This window comes from Siphateles boraxobius, unplaced genomic scaffold (genome assembly GCF_051911475.1).
Source record: "Siphateles boraxobius isolate OS27281-9 unplaced genomic scaffold, OSU_SipBor_1 35, whole genome shotgun sequence".
Lineage (NCBI taxonomy): Eukaryota > Metazoa > Chordata > Actinopteri > Cypriniformes > Leuciscidae > Siphateles > Siphateles boraxobius.
In genome coordinates this window covers 2,930,817-2,948,160 of record NW_027508975.1, presented here as the reverse complement: position 1 = coordinate 2,948,160, position 17,344 = coordinate 2,930,817, and the positions used below count along the sequence as shown (strand labels likewise).

The following is a 17,344-nucleotide window of genomic DNA, read 5'->3' as shown; positions in this document are numbered from 1 at the left end:
TTCAGCAATAACACAAATACCTGCAGACCCAGTTTCTCTATTAGACATATTTTACCCCTCACCCTCATTTTGGTCTTTTTTGCTTCTCGTCTGCCCTCTCTTCCACTAACTATGTCCCTCATTTTCTGTCAGGATGATCCAGCATCGGCTTGGGTGATTTACTGTCGGAAGCTGTCTTGGCGTCTCTCTCTCTACGGTTGAATAAGTAGGATCTTCTTGCGCTGTGCCAGGAGACAGAGGGGGCAGCGAGTGCACCATTCCTAACCCAGCGAATGTAGGTCAATACGACCTTTCCCTACCACACATGGAGACAGAGAGGAGAGCCGAACAAGAAACTGAAAAAAAGATGACAGGGAGAAGGAATAGATGGCCGTGACACAACAGAGACATAGAAGGAGAAAAGGAGAAAGAGAAAGAAAGAGAGAGAGAGCCTAGGGTGAACGGGCTGAACGCAGGGACGATCCAGCTGGGGTGGTAACAGTCAACCACAGAAAATGTAACTCCTCAATGCTAACCACATGACGTCTGAGTGTCAGAAAAATTCATCTAACGCTACAGAGTAGAAAAAAAGAGCCACTGCCAGGCCTTCAAAAACTACCAGGGGGTCTATTAGCCAAGGACAAAGGCACCATCAAAATCATAGGAAGAGCAAATTAGCACACAATGAAGTTCAAAAAAAGTTAATCAGGAAAGAGAAAGAACATAAAACTATGACTTTAACAATAAGAGGGAAAATTCTATGAACAAAAGACAGGGATTTTAAAAGGGTTTTCACAGTAGTGTAACCATTTTTGGTTCGCCAAATAGCCTAGTAATCTAAAGAACCTTTCTTCCATTATAAAGAACCTTTTGTGCAATGGAAAGATTCCATAAATGTTAAAGGTTCTTTGTGGAACCAGATGCCAATTAAGAACCTTTATTTTTAAAACTGAAGGACATTAAAGGGTTAGTTCACCCAAAAATTAAAATTATTCATTAATGACTCACCCTCATGTCGTTCCAAGCCCGTAAGACCTCCGTTCCTCTTCGGAACACAGTTTAAGATATTTTAGATTAAGTCCGAGAGCTTTTTGTCCCTCCATTGAAAATCTATGTATGGTATACTGTCCTTGCCCAGAAAGGAAATAAAGACATCATCAAAGTAGTCCATGTGACCTCAGTGGGTTAGTTAGAATTTTTTGAAGCATCGAAAATACATTTTGTTCCAAAAATAACAACAACGATGACTTTATTCATAATTGTATTCTCTTCCGGTTCTGTTGTCAATCCGCTTTCATGAGTCCGCAGACGTAAGACGAGCTGACGTGTTATCTGGTGCGCCCGAGCTTCGTTTACAGTCTGAGGGAGACGCACACTGTAAACAAAACAATCTTTGCAAACATGTCTAAGGATTTCCACACAGGGGAAGACTTGCATTTTTTTTAACCAGACATAATTATTTGAACCTGAATACACAGACGCACCAGATAACACGTCAGCAGCGTCTTCCGTCAGCAGCGTCACTGGCCTCGTGAACGCGGATTGACAACAGAACCGGAAGACAATACAATGCTGAATAAAGTCATTCTTTTTGTTATTTTTGGAACAAAATGTATTTTCGATGCTTCAAAAAATTCTAACTAACCCCCTGAGGTCACGTGGACTACTTTGATGATGTCTTTATTTCCTTTCTGGACAAGGACAGTATACCGTACATAGATTTTCAATGGAGGGACAGAAAACTCTTGGACTGAACCTAAAATATCTTAAACTGTGTTCCGAAGATGAACGGAGGTCTTACGGGCTTGGAACGACATGAGGGTGAGTCATTAATGACATAATTTTCATTTTTGGGTGAACTAACCCTTTAAAGGTGACATGTGACGTTTCTTTTTTTTCAATTAAAATGCCTTCTTCAAACCCAGTTTAAAATAGGGCAAATATGATTTCCTCAATGCAGAAAACAAAGACGGAATCACAGAATACAGTTATAAAAAATGGAATTTACAGTATAACGTGGAATGTCACAGAATTCGGCAAATTTTCGATGAATAAATCAAAAGAATTGGGGGAGGGGATAATAAATATATATTTCTTATTAATATGCTGTGGTCACTAAAAGACACTTGGTGGTCAACTCAAGAAATCTGCATAAGAACATTTTCATGAACGAACTGTGATTCATCCAATAATTTTCATACTAATGTTTACACACAAATTACACACTTCACCTTTAGAGGCAGCTGTCAAAAACATGCATTGGTCAACTGTATATTTCTTCATGACTTTTAAATAAATGAGTCTAGAATGTTATTTTTGTACTCTCATATTAGACGACAAACCTTAAGAACAACAAAAAGCCACTGATGAAGTCAATAGAAAGTGTGGCAAAACTTGTCCGAATCGTTATATATATATATATATATTATATCGATATATATCTTCAGATGAGAACGAGTGAAAATTGTGAAGATCTGCTCAGACTCACAGAAAGAAAATCATTTCCAGCATCATTTCCCCAGTCTTCAGTGTCACATGATCCTTCAGAAATCATTCTAACATGCTGATTTGGTGCTTATTACATTTCTTATTACTATCAATGATGAAAACATCATTATTGCTGTATCAGACAGCAGACAAGAAGATTCATTTCTATGGCATGTAGACGGAAGATGAACACCGGGTCAAGGTGTTTAGTGTGTACAGGGGTGAGAAGGATAGAGCTGATGCATGTTCAAACATGATGTTACACAGATATGTGCAAAAACTGAATAATACAGGACTAACTTACATAGGCAAACAACACAAATATCAAGAGGCTGCAAAATGGGCATTCATATTTAACAGTAACTTAGTGGCTATGCTAAAAACAAGCAAAATGTTTAAAACCAAAAGCCTCTTGAGAGGTTACTGAAACAACCAAAGAGTTCTAGTGTGAAATCTGCAAGATACAGTACTTCCCGTTGTGGTTTCACTACCAACCCCAAAACAAAACCACTACGCTCGTATCACAAGAGGGTAATGTCATTTGTGTTGAAACTAGTGTAACTTATCATAATACTTTAAAAACAACTTAATAAATCCTTTTAGAACCTTGTCTAGTGTTTGAAGACTTAAGGTTACCAGACATGAAAAACTGTTATAACCAGTATGAGCTGGTTTAAGGTGGTCTCTCAGCCTGGCCAAGCTGGAGTTCATTTGGTTTAACCAGCAAATGAACCGGTCAAACAGAATGACCAGCTAAAATGTGTCCAAAAACAGCTTGAAACCAGCTCAGGCTGGTTTGACATGGTTGTTTTCAATAGGACAGGACTTTGTGACCTAATCTTGGACTGAATATTTCCTGAATGCATTATGCAGAGGCATTCAAAAGAGTCTTGTGAATGATTGACTGGGCTTGCAGATGAAAGTCCTGCTATCAGAATGAACAACAAGATGTGTCATATATCTAATAAAGTCTGTATACATATTATCAGATGGCTATCAATTAAATCCCTGTATAAACCACATTACATCATCACTGACATAAAAGCAATCTAACATTTGATTAAAATGAATATGATATTTCATAAGCTGGTCCAAGACAGAAGGTAATTGTGTCATCAATCTTTCTAGAATAGCTTTGCTAATTTAGCAACCAAATGCTACACGAGTAAATCAGGTTACAGATTAATCCTGTTTTCAAGCTAAATCTGGCCGAAATAACCGCTATCGCGTCTGTCATTATTTTTTACGTAAATAACGACATCATGACTTGGAAGTGCTGAGGTATTAAATAATTTTAACCTCTTTCACCACCTCAATCTATCACACCATGCTAGCGAGTTAGCAGGGAGTTGGAGTGCCACGCCAGGTCATTGTTTACATTGCTGACTACCTTCGATTCTCAGATTCGTCGGATCGCTCATAAACTACTGATTGTCTGACTAACTGATAGTCTTGTGTTTATAAACAACGGCATTTTGTTTATCCGTTCAGAAATTGATCATTAAAAAGTAGCATAAAGGGACTGACACTTTGAATTTACTTCATTTCCTATGGCTGCCACCAAATCAAGATAAAATAGTATGGAGATGATAATAGACAATAAGGGGTTTTGTGGGTAAAATCTGTATATCCAGGAGTATAACTGAATTTATTTATTCATGTGGCCTGCACAACACTCCAGCTAACATTATATTTCCAGCCACAAGCCCATATGTTGCATGATTGACCCACATAAATTGAACATAATTATATTTTACAGACAAAGCAGTTAAAATCCATAGGATGTGATAGTGATTTCTGTAATTATGCTGCAAAAAAATGTAACCAACGGGCACAAATGAGTCGAGCTAACGACACAACCAACTGATATTTCTCCAGCTAGGTTGTCATAAACCACATTTTCAACCTAACGCTGATTGTCAAAACCAATGTTATAGAGATTTTTGCAAGTAACACATTATATATGGTAGAAAAGCGACTGCAAATGCCCAGTGCGACCCAACCTCCCCATCCGAACAATCAATGTCCCGCAGCCTCGCGAGTTTCGGGCTTACCAGATTTGAAGAACGTCGCTATATCGGCCGCGTCCTTAGCCGCCTCCTCGGCCCCTTCCCCCGAGCTCATGGCTGTGGCAAAAACACAAAAACTAATATCCAAATCTAAAGTTGCTCTTTATTTTCCCCACAGGCAGAGGGATTTAGAAAAAATGTCCGCCCCTGTGTCTGAGGAATGATCTGACACGGACGGGAAAGGATCACTTCTGAGTGCTGGGGAACATCACAAAACCTCCTCCATCTTGGATAACACAAATTACTAATAGCGCCGGCCGGCGGCTCTCCCGAGTGTAGCTGAGAGACTGGAGTCAGGGAAGACTGCCGGGGGCGGGAGTTTGCTTCAGAAAAAGCAGCCTTTTCCCTTTCCAGTGACATTAACTGGGTCCTCAGGGGCCCCATAATGATTTTTTTGGTAGAATATGATGGAATTCGAAACATCCAATTTTCCTTGGCACTTCAAAGACTCTTCATGAAAGAGCAAAATTTTTGATGGGCAAAAATGTCTTCTTGGAATTGATTCTCTCAAACCTAAAATGAAAGGTGTTACTGTAACATTGAATGAACACACAAAAAATGAAGGAACACCCCCATTTTTAAATGAATAAACATCCAAATTTTACACTATTATATTGTATACTATATTGTATCTTATTTGTGTGTGTGTGTGTGTGAGAGAGAGAGAGAGAGAGAGAGAGAGAGAGAGAGAGAGAGAGAGAGAGAGAGAGAGAGAGAGAGAGAGTATGTGTGTGTGTGTGTGTGTGTGTGTGTGTGTGTGTGTGTGTGTGTGTGTGCTGTTGTATTTTGTTTAATGTCTGTTTTTACATTTGGACTCTGTGTCTGTAATAGTGTTTGATGATGACGATGATGATGATGAATTACCCTCATATTGTCTTCAGGTAATTTCTGGCTCATTTTCAATAAAGGCACATTTTAGGCATGCAATTTTCCAAAAAAAACACTATAGTACTTTCCTGAACACCTATAAACACCAAATTGGATTATTGAAACAGATGTGAAACGTCACAATGGAAATGTATGTGAAATACACAATTTATTTATTTGTGAACTACAACGTGAATGAAACAATAACTTGTAATGAAATGTGACAGTGAAACGCCAAAAGTGATTGAAATCCGTTAACTATTTTTTACTGTAATTATCCCATCAACATTCAATTAATATTTTTTTTTTATCATGATACATTATTGGGACCTTGATTTAGTCCTAGAGGAGGTCTCTTAGAGGTTTTAGACATGTAATCATTTTTTATGTTTTTTATTGCAGGTCAAATCTAACTCAAAGATCACGGATGGGTAGGCACAGTTTCTTAGATCATAGGGTTACAAGGTTTCCTGATATGCATATATAAGTAGCCTAATTTTCAAGTTCCTCTGTTTTTCATAATTCGCCCAAACTTTTGGCTTTCTTTTACATTAAAGAGACCCAGAGAGGGATATATTTCAGTTTGTCAGTGGATTTACTGTACTGTATTTTCACTACAGCCTCTGGCCATAAAGCCCACACTTATTGAATCACACCGACCCCTGCTGGGTAAAACTGTATGTGCATTGGGTAGCATTTTTCAGATAACATGTTTTTTGGGAAAGAGCACGTGTGCTGCATTTCATCATAATACTGTTCCAAGCTCGGTTTTGTCCCAAACCTGTATGACTTCCACAGAACAAAACAATATAAAAGACAGAAGAGTCTCAGTCACCATTCACTTTCATTGTTTGCTTTTTATTGTGAATGGTGACTGAGGCTGTCACTTCCTAACTAACACTATACATAATGTATAGTTTTAGTTACACATAACGTCTATTTTTATGTTCTACGGAAGAAGAAAAAATGTTGGGAACAACAATATTATCTTAGTTAATTTAATCATTTATTTATTTTCTTTATTTTAGTTTACGAACTATTCGCACCCATCCACTAGGTGGTACAAACGGTTTCGAAGAAAATATAATTTCACCACAGAAGAAGCCAAGGATGAAAGAAGTGGCCTAACGAAAAAATTGCATTTCACCAAATTTTGTTTGTAACATCACTTTAATATCACTGTTCAAGGAAATAGTTTTGTGTTGCCGGAATTAAAAGCGCAGATCGCTAATTCGTTAATCTATCGCTAATTCTTGCGGGCGAGGCGTTACAGTAGGTGCGTCGCAATTTTGATTAACGTTACGTAAACGTGTATGAAATGTGTGATGCATCTAAATTGATTTATGATTTCTGCACTGTATTAATCTTGCACCACTAGTTTAGAATATATTATGTGCGTAGCTCCATATAAAGCAACATTGTGTCTTATTTTAGTTTGCAGAGATGTCTGATTTGCTGACAGTGTACGACGATGACCAGGCCAACACCTTCATCGACTGCATGGTAAAACCGTCTTATTTTGACCGTAGTGCACAAAAACAGATAGTAATGTTCATCCTGTTTATTATAACTTTATGTAAATGCATTGATGTGACTTTATTATAGACAAGTAATATTGATTATTTTCGTTCCTCAGATTTGCGATAAAAGAATAAGGGGCGAAACACATTACAAAATCCACGTGACTACACTGCAACATTTGAAGGTAAGGAGAGAAAATCCAGTGTAGTGTCTGAAGGAATATCAATAATTGAACAAATTTAGAAAATTTAAAATGATTTCCGAAGGATCACGTGACACTGAAGACTGGAGTAATGGCTGCTGTTTTCTCTCTGTATTTTTGAATGTAAAAAATTGTGTTAAGGCTATATAGCAGTAGTATTTCTTCTTTTATGTAAGTATTATTAGTTATGTTTTTTAGTAGTTTTAGACAATAATACTTGTTTGTTTTTTGTTTTATTCACTTTTCTGCTTCATTCAACTTTAGGACTTGTAAGGAATGGAGATCAACCAGCGCACAACATTTTATCTTTTAATTTCCTTTGTCTCGGAGACTGTATACATACAGTATACTGTATACTGTAAGGTTATGACCTTGTATGTGGGTTATTCTTTATTGCTTTACCAGTCCCAAAAACTACTCATTCTTCTATAAAGCAGATTATCATGAGTTGTGTGGACACTGGACTATGTTGAGGTCTGTTCGAGGACATTTCTTTATCTTTACTATAAGCAACAGAATGACCAGAAAGACATCAGAGACCCCAGCGTCCTCTTTCAAGGACACTTTTCTAGGTCAGCTTCTGGTTCTTTTAAAAAGGATTCAATTGTGAAAACATCTTGAGACACTGAGATACCAGATGCCAGTAACATAACATTTTGAAGACCAAATACACTCTATCTTTCTGCTTTAACAAGGGTTTCGATCACGTGGATCATCAGTCTCCGGAATGGATGGTGCTGCTTGAAACAATGTATTCTTGTACACTTCTGTATGTTTGAGAAGATTCAGGAGCACTATAACATGTGTTTATTTTTGTAGTCTGAGGGCATCCTCAAACTACTTCAAATAGTTGTTAGCGGCACAACATTTTGCTGTAGTTTGTCAGACGACAGCCAGTGCGGTTGTTGGTGGTGCAACGAGATGATGTGCTTCTTTTCAAGACTGCTTATTGACCATTGGATGCATGTTGCATACTAAAATGGCAAGAGTTGTGAAGTTGTGAGTTCCAGTCTGTTTGACTGGCCACAATGCGAGAGTCAGACTGCACAGGTTGCAGTAAAGAATGTTCACAAGGAAGAACTTTATTCTTCCAAAATTTGTGACATTCGTGACATTTTAATCTTTGAAAGTTACTCAAAGGTTTTGTTTGAGGCGATTTGTAGCAGGTAATCAAGCAATCTTCAAACACAAATATATTTTATTTATGCCTGGGAAATAGTACTTTTGGTCAAATGGAAATTCTGACCATAAATTCTTCCTGCATAATTTCTTTTTTGTATGTTATAACTTCCACATGTTGTCACTGTCGGTTCATTGGGTTCTGAACAGAAAGGATTTTACCTACTTGATTGTAGGTAATCCAAACATTTATTCTGTTATTTCACTTAGAAATTTCACTGCTTTTTATAAAATAGCACAGGTTCTACCTGAATAAATATTGCACTGAATCCTGCATAAATCCAAGGACACATTTTCATGTTTTTTTCTAGTCTTTGAATGACTTGTATTAAGTACATTCTCACTGAACTGTTCAGAACTCTTATGCTTTTACACTTTTGTGGCACATTACTCTTCAACTTTTGTGAAATTCCTTATTTCATCTCATGAACAAGTGAAACCTCATGAACCTTGTGGATTGCTTCTGGAAAATTTGGATTACTGATTCCACACACATCATGATGTCCATACTTTTGGTTCTTCAACCTTTACCTTTTCTACAGAGTGATCCACAATACTGGTCCCATAGAGCTCCTGGGGTTAAGTGCCTTAATCAAGAGCCCAATGATGAAAGAAGGTCTCCCCCTTTTGGGGTTTGGACCATCAACAATCTCAACACTCTTTGTTGCTTTGTCATTATTAACTTCTGTTTACTTTATTTCAGTATTGCAAGTAACTCCTATGAAGTGATCATAAGTAAAACGTATAATCATCTGTCCCTGTTTTTCCTCCACTGTTTATCTCTTCAAAGAAAGAGGAGTCCTATGCTTCACAGGGTAAGTAGTATAAATCACAACTTTTTGTGATACAATCTTTTTTTTCTCATAGTTTCCCTATTGTGTTCTGTAAAAAAATATCACGTTTTGTTCAGACAGAGTTGGAATCAGTGTAATAAGATTATTTTAAAGGTGTTTTCACACTTGGCAGGTTTGGTTCGATTACAACTAACTCTGTTAGTGCGGTTCATTTAAATAAGTGTGAACACTGCCATCTGAAACCTGGTGCCACCAAACAGGCGGACCGTGAACCACATTTTAAGGTGCAGTGCAAATGAAATATGAACACAACAAGGACCAAAGACATCTAAAAGATCCAAAAACTGGATGTCATTTCACAAGATGCGACCCTAAAAAGGACATACCTGGTTCTTCTCGTCATAGTCCCGATGTTGTCCATTACAGTTCAGTACAGGCATTGGAACCGCGTCTCCTTGTAGCAGATCTTCGTTTATGTGTGTGACTGTGGAATCATTTGTGCTGTTTTGACTCTTTTCCACATTTTCTAAGCTCTTTGTGAGTTCTCAGCAGGTAAAAATACTCCCATACAAACACACATACAACAAGTGCATTTAGTCCAGCACACAGCATTGTTTCAAATGTTCAGTCCCAAATTTACTGTATGTCATAAAAGCTGTCCAGTCCAATCTTTAGGTTCTTTAGCTTTAGGTTCAGTGTTAAAAAATGACAGCGTGAACGCTAAGCGAACCAGGATTAAATGTATAATTTTCTTTTTTGGAGGCACCAGAAACTGAACTACAAGTGTGAACACACCCAAAGTGTCACGGAATTTAATTTATTTGTAATTGTTTTTGAGGTTATATTGACATTTTAATGTGCTTAGAAGCACAATTCTATATCCTATCAGGAAATTCAACAGAAATCTCAAGGAGTTTGTAAGTATTCAAATTGTAAGGTTTCATTCCCAACATGACATCATGACTGCGTAAACATACACGCCACTTTCAAGTCAAGTGGCGTGTTATCTATACGCATTTTGAGCTATCTGCGTGTATGTCCACGCCGAAACGAACCGTCATCTTCCGCGTGTATGTCTACGCCGTTAAATGTCCGAGTGATTCCGCGTGTATGTGTACGCCGTTAAATGTCCGAGCGAAACGAAGCAAAATGTATATCTACATCTGGGGAGCGATATTTTTTTTCCTATGATGGTAGGGGAAGACTCATAAATGGTATTAACCCCAGTGACGGGTAGGTTTAGGGACGGGGTTGGGGTAGGTCATATATTTATATATACAGGGATGTAACGTTAAGTCAACGGTGTTGATAAACACGCTGGAAAGCGATTAAAGCCAAAAATGGAAATACAAATTGGCGTGTCATACATACGCCATTTCATGAGAACAGTCTGATCATTCCATAGGTCAGGTAGGGTTTCCATTGAGGAAGATGACCTTCTGCCATCAAAATATATGGCCGTCAAACTCACAGGATTCACCACTGATGATAGGAATCATCACAAGAGCTGGGTTTTTTTCTGAAGTAATATGAAGACCTAGCTGATATAATTTTGTTGGCAGCTGTGGATATGAAGATGAAGACGAAACAGAATCCTGTTGGAATCACACAGAATTGAGATGAGAAATGCATATGTGGATTTTTATGGATGTAGTGAAACCATGGAATTTTCGAGGAATAGAATAAGATGTGAATATTTCAGGAATTTAGGGGGGACTTGGGTGACTTTTGGCTTTTGGTGTAAGGCATGTAACGGAATTTGCGATGTATATCCTAGTGAAACGGCTTCTCGAATGAGGAAAAAAATTTAGGGCGGGGCTTTTTCTATCAGGAATTGATTGGACCGTTGTCGTTTGCAAATTGCAAACGTTTCATGCGAGTGACTTGGAGGGGAAGGATTGAAACTCGTCTGGCTGTTGGACAGCCTTATTCGCCAGCCTTCTCTGACTGCAAGTACATCAGTGCGGTGTGAGGGGGCCGGTGTTTTATTTAAAGATTACAAATGCACATTTAAAAACATATTATGTGCACAGATAAATCATTTTCAATAAGCACTGCAACATTTTAAAAAAATTGGTGACATAAGAACTACATCTGAACAATGAATTCATGGTTTGCCTCGTTGTTCATGCCATCCAGTAATTTTTTTCCACCATATTTATTTATATGTGCAATGTGGGATGAATTTCTACATTTCCCCACACCTCAAAATACAGTATACATGCTGTAAATGGCACAATGCTTCCAGTGTGCTCAGCAGATTTTACTTTTTTTATTTTACTTTCATAGTGTCCCCTTTTATATCTGTGATTAAAAAAAGGAGGCATTGAGGACTAGAGAAGCAAGTATGTCATACATATGTGTATGGACAGATTCCCAGGTGCATACGTTTGGATTTCTACTGCATGTTTCAGACTGATCTCAATTCTGGGATACTGTTTTGCCATAGCGATGTGAGAAAGCTAGTACAAAGGTTGTACCAGCTCATCACCTGCGCAAAGATGCTTTTCAGCATGACTTTTGTGTGAAGTTACTGGACTTTGATGTTGAAGGATGTTGCCCAAAGCATCTTAGATTCTAGAGATCTGAGATACCATATGGATCCTTGAGTGGATGGCACAATTTAGTAATGCTTCGGCATTACTTAACAATTTGAGACCAGTTTGTCTTTCACCAAGTGATGTCTTTTTATGATTGCTGAACATTAGATGGCCTCCCCTGGATTTTCATGAAATGTGACGTTTCATCAGAAATATATGGGAATGTCCTTTAAATATTGGTAAGAAGGATAACAAAACCTATTTCACCTGAAAAGAAGCCTCGAGTCTAAATCAGCTTCTACTTAACCAGAAACGGTGTTCATGAAAATGAACTTTATCTTTTACTGTTTGATAGTAGGTCAAATGGAAACAATTTTGAAGCAAACATCAACATTTTGGAGGAATCTTCATCAATCTTCATCAAATTTGTGTTCCTCTGGTACAAGCTGCTTATAGAAAAGCATAATGCTTGAAAATGCACCTTTTTTGAACGGGGTGGGCATATTTCAGACATTTTGTGTTACTTAGAAGATTCTGCTGCAGTAGAAGAATTATACGAACTTTCAGACATAGGACTATGTTTTTTGTACATTTGTAACCTTTTGAAATGAACATGTTTTATGAGCTTATTCTGTTCTTATAGGAAAGATTCCGAGACAACCTCCACTGCCGGAATGGACAGATATCATAGAATATTTGAAATACCTGAAACTTGATGAGCCCATTATTGGTAAGATGACTTTATCACCAAACCTGGTTAGGATACCATTGGAATCATGATGAGTGAAACAGTTTTAAAGGGATAGTTCACCCTGTAATGAAAGTTTAGTCATCATTAACTCACCTCATGTCTTTACAAACCTGTCTGGTTTTATTCATTTTGTAGAACACGAAAGAAGATATTTTGGAAAATGTTTTGGAACTGTTTTCGCCCATACAATGGAAGTCAATGGCGTCCAAAATAAAACTGGAATTTGGTCCCCATTGACTTTCATTATATGGCCAAAAACAAATACTGAGACATTATTCAAAATATCTTCTTTTATGTTCCGGAGAAGAAAACCAATCATATGAAATGGCATGAGGTAAGAGAAATGTTTATTATTGGGTGAACTATTCATTATTTCATAAATTGAACTAACTGCTTACTCTTCCTTCTTTCTTTGTTGAGGTCTCGGCTCCCTGAGACAGATCCCAGATCATGTCACTGACGATGGCAAAGGCGTGTTAAAATACAAGTGCCGATTGTGTGCCGTTGACATGGACCTTTTTAGTATGGTGGCCCATGTCGTTGGACGCAAGCACCGGCAAAAATACTTGGTATGGTGGCATTTTTCCTCATTTTAATTTTACCCTTATTCTGTACAGAGTAAAATAAAGTGGTTACATTTAGATCTGTCTTATCAGGAACTGAAAAGGCCAGACTTGGTGACATGGCATGACAGCGCACAGAAACAACCAGGCCTCGTTGCCAGAGCGAAAGCTGCAGTAGTCGAAAAGCAGGAGGGATGGGGAACGCCAGTGGTATTAACATCTTTGTTGCTTACAAAATGAATTATTTTTAATAGTTTTACATTGAACATCTAGAAATATGAATTCCTATTCAGCTGTAATTTCATTTCAGGCACTCCGAAGAGACGCATTTTCAAATTTCCAAGGTGATATTTTGACTTTAAACCGCAGCTGCTTTTTTTTTTTTCATACAGAATTCCAGTTTGTGTAAAATTGTAAACAAAATGTTGTACCTTACAGGAAGAGATTTACAGTCCAGTGTTCATGAACAACCCTACTATGGACGAGACTCTAGTAGGGAGTCACCTTTGGCAGAAGATAAGATTCATAACCAGACGTACTTAGAAGAACAGGGAAGACCATATTATACTGGCGAAAACTATGACCATTATGATAGACCTAATCCAGATGATGCAGTCCACCAGCAATCCTATCCAGAAGGAAACCGACATCAACAACCATATGAAGAACCCGACATTCGTGGAAGAGGTTTACGAGGGGATAATTATCCTGAAAGAGCTGAAAGAGAAATGCATACTAGGCCCTATGCAGACGAGGGTCCAAGGAGACTTCGAGAAGACTATGAGGAAGTCCTTGGCCAAGGACAGTTCTCAAGAGGTGATAGACATGTGTCTATAGATGTCCAAGAGAATGTTTATATTGAAAGCATGCCAAGAAACCGATTTAATGACAGAGACCTCAGAATCCAGCGCCCTGGAGAATCTGAATATCAGGCTGAGCAAATGGAATACAGGCGATACGCAACTTATGAAGAGGAAAAACCTGCCCCGAATCCCTTGCCAATGCATGGAAAAAGCTTTCATGACAAGGAGAGAAGAGGGACTGTCAGAGAATTGCACCGAGAGACTTGGGACAAAGCTAATGAGATGCAAGGTTACCCCCACATGCATGAGCCCAGAGATCCAAGAGCATATTCACAGGAAGCAGCACCAGCTAAAAAGAAAAAGAAGAGCAGATTCTCTGATGCAACCACAGAGGAAATAGCACTCGCACATATGAGGTGGCTTGTTGGATCATTTCATAGTCACATTCAGAAAATCATAAACTTTGTTGCACAATGTTATGAAATTTGATTATTAGTCTGTTGTCTTTAATTGTATTTTTTTTTTTTACTATTCTTATTTTAGACATTCAAAAAAAAACATCCAAAAAGAGAAGTCAAGAGGAGGACCGTTCAGAGCAAAACACCCACCTCCGGTAAAACTGCAAAGCCACTAAACCTTTGGGTTTACACTCAAAAAAAAAGTACATTGAGAACTTAGGATAACTTGTTTTAAATGTGTTGTATAGGTATTTTGTACTTGACTCATTAAGTGCATTTACATGCAGCTTAAGTTTGATTTCAGTTAGACTAAAGTAATAACAATGTCTTGTTAAAATATATATACACTTATGTATACAACAGTCTGTTTTTGTGAAGTCCGACTAATGGTGTGGTAATATATACTGTTATTCAGTGAATTTTTTCAAGGTCGAATTTCAGTCGTTTCTGTAGGAATCCGTGTGATTGGGAATTTCGTTTAAGTGTGCAAAAAAAATAATCCCCACACAGATTTCGCAACGGGTTCACGTAAATTTGTCAAGTTGATCAATAGAAAGAGGCTCTGTTTTGAAAGGGACGTCTGTGTGAACTGTGCTTCATACACCACTACACTTTTGATAGCCAATGGATCTTTTTTGTTAGTGAAATTTTGCACCTTGACAGAAATAGATTCTGATTTGTAGCATGTACTGTATACATATTAATCGGACTACAATTGGCTTCAACTGTCTTTGTACATGCAAACGTATTTAATATTTCAAATATTCAACCAAGCATTTTGTCATACTGTATATCCTTTGACAGACTGTAGCTTGACTACGCAAAAACTTGCTATAACTGTGTATGTAATTGTACTTTGTGTTCGTTGGAATTCTCATGTTGTTGTTTTTTGTATTTCTCTCGATATACAGTCATTCAATAACCAATTTGTGGACCCTGGAAGTGTATCCCATCTTGATCCAAAACATGAAAACGTTCTGGACATACTTGTGAGTGCTGAATATTTGACCAACATGAAAAAAAGAATTTACTTGATAGACTAGAGTTTTCATTTGAACATATTCTTTTTAAATTACAGAGTGACATCCAGATCGAAAATATGGATGACGCCAGATTTCTTAAAGAAAAGTTGTGCACAGTTTTGAAAGAGTTCCAAGCAAAAAAATCCGGAGTAGCTGGGGTAAGCACAGTGTTATCTTTTAAGAATCATTCTCATTTAATTTGGTCTAAATAATTATCTTTTTGTTGTCTTTCATCTAAAGGGCCCATCTACACAATCTGTCAGTGATAACAGAGGGGTAAAGCAGACGGAGCAACGCAGAGATGCATATAAAGACCCAAGGGATGATCCAGATGGCATGTATTCAGAAAACATGGGTTTCCAAGAGATCAGACGATATGAAAACGATCCCAGAAGTTTCCAAGAATCCAGACAATATGGAGATGACCCTAGAGATTTTCGAGAGGTCCGACAAGGTGAGGATGACCCCAGGGGTCATAGAGAGACCAGACATTATGAAGATGATTACAAAGAGCCAAACCGATTTGACGGTTATCCCAGTGGTATTCAAGAAACAAGGCCGTACGCTGATGATCCCAGAGGATTTCAAAAGTCAAGGTTACAAGAAAATCCTAAAGGTCTTCCAGAGAGGAGACAATACGATAATGATCCTAGAGAACAGGAACAACATTACGAAGAATATTCAAGAACTTCCAGAGAAGAAGCTCCAAGAAGAACTCAAGAGACAAGATATTATGAAGACGATTTCAGAGGCTTTGGAAATTTGGATTCTGAAAGACGACGTTCATTTGAGCATTTTGAGGGCAGAGGCCCTGCAGGTGTTGAGAGAGGTTTTCAAGGTAAACTAACACCCAGTTATCATAGGGCAAATTAGTCTTCCTGAGGAGCAGATGATAGTATTTACAGTATTGTAAATAGTGTTTCTAAGAATTTTTATTTATTTTTTTAATTCCACCACTTTTTGAACTAGTATAATTTATTTCCTGTATAGCGCCTTCATTCGTCATGATCTCCTGATTGATTCTTCCTGATTATCCTGTTTTCAGAGAGCTTTGGCAATCATCCTGGTAACTTCCCACCAACTTCTCTTCAAGAAGAAGCAAGGATGCATGTTGGGAGAGCACAGCACAGGTCCCATCAGAATGACGGTCAAACTGGCGATGAACCGTACGACCCATTCCAGCCATCATCCTCACCACCTCCAGAAGCGAGCACCTCCACCAGTCTTGACAAGATTGCCTCGACTCTTCTGGAGCTTGTGGCTCGTCGATAAAGTTAAGCTGATGAGTCGGATACTTCATGATGTGATATGGTTTTAGCTTAACAATAGCCTACAATGATTGATCTTCCAGTAAATGGAATTCTGTTTTCTGCTATTTTTCAACTACTTTTTAGTTTGTCACGTAAATATTTGTAGCTTAGTTTCTATTGTATTTTCAATTTGGTTTGTCTATTGTGAAATTGTAATGGGGTTAGTTCAAATGAGAAAGATGTTGATTTAAAAAAATAAAATAAACCATTCAACCCACTCTTTTTGAATCTTTTTTTGAATCAATATTTAATTCTTTATTAAATAAACATTGGTTTTATAAGATATAACAATGGTTTTAAATAAACATTGGTTGTATAAGATATAACAATGGTTTTAGTGCCCTGATTTCAAACTGTGCTGAAGTGCCAAAACTTTGTAAATTAATAATTTTTGTAAATTATTTCTTCAGACATCACATAATGGTATCTTCGTTTTTTGTGAACAGCTAAATACAAAACTGGATTCAGTTATAATAGATTTATAACGAAGATCGTTTTTAACTGTTTACTTTGTACTTAATACAAGGGTAATTTTCCTCCATACATATTACACGTGATATGTTGTGATCTTGTATGTAACTTACTACACACAAATTACACGCACATATGCACACATTATTTTGTTTCAAAATAATGAAATAGAGAAGAAACTCTTTTTCTTTTGATTCCAAGGAGACAATCGGGAGAAATGCTGACAATTAAACCGCAGCTATGAAAGTTATATCCGAAGCAAACGCATACATGAGATGTGCAGGCCAGAACTGAGGAACATTCAGATTCAATGGCGCCAACGGCGAGT

The 17,344-nt window shown here is 37.6% G+C and overlaps 2 protein-coding genes across 4 annotated transcripts in view; one reads left to right on the top strand and one right to left on the bottom strand.

Annotated features, from left to right (window-relative positions):
• Window positions 1–4,784, bottom strand: part of trioa (trio Rho guanine nucleotide exchange factor a) — a 110,895-nt gene extending 106,111 nt beyond the window's left edge. The window contains exon 1 of the mRNA XM_077195976.1: window positions 4,521–4,784. Coding sequence (XP_077052091.1) covers window positions 4,521–4,590 — 70 coding nt within the window. The 5' untranslated portion in view covers window positions 4,591–4,784. The remainder of the gene's footprint in view (window positions 1–4,520) is intronic.
• Window positions 4,785–6,461: 1,677 nt separating this feature from the next.
• Window positions 6,462–16,763, top strand: LOC143702295 (uncharacterized). Of its 3 annotated transcripts, none has more exons than XM_077195982.1 (14): window positions 6,462–6,678; window positions 6,837–6,905; window positions 7,039–7,107; window positions 9,095–9,119; window positions 12,282–12,368; window positions 12,810–12,958; window positions 13,046–13,162; window positions 13,263–13,296; window positions 13,391–14,171; window positions 14,299–14,368; window positions 15,125–15,202; window positions 15,292–15,393; window positions 15,476–16,073; window positions 16,281–16,763. In XM_077195982.1, the coding sequence occupies exons 2-14, from the start codon at window positions 6,846–6,848 to the stop codon at window positions 16,505–16,507; spliced, it is 2,397 nt and encodes a 798-aa protein (XP_077052097.1). In that variant the 5' UTR covers window positions 6,462–6,678; window positions 6,837–6,845; the 3' UTR covers window positions 16,508–16,763. The 3 variants fall into 3 exon arrangements, with proteins under 3 accessions (XP_077052097.1, XP_077052099.1, XP_077052098.1); XM_077195983.1 differs by having other exon boundaries at window positions 6,485–6,531; XM_077195984.1 differs by lacking the exon at window positions 9,095–9,119 and having other exon boundaries at window positions 6,477–6,678.
• Window positions 16,764–17,344: the final 581 nt, after the last annotated feature.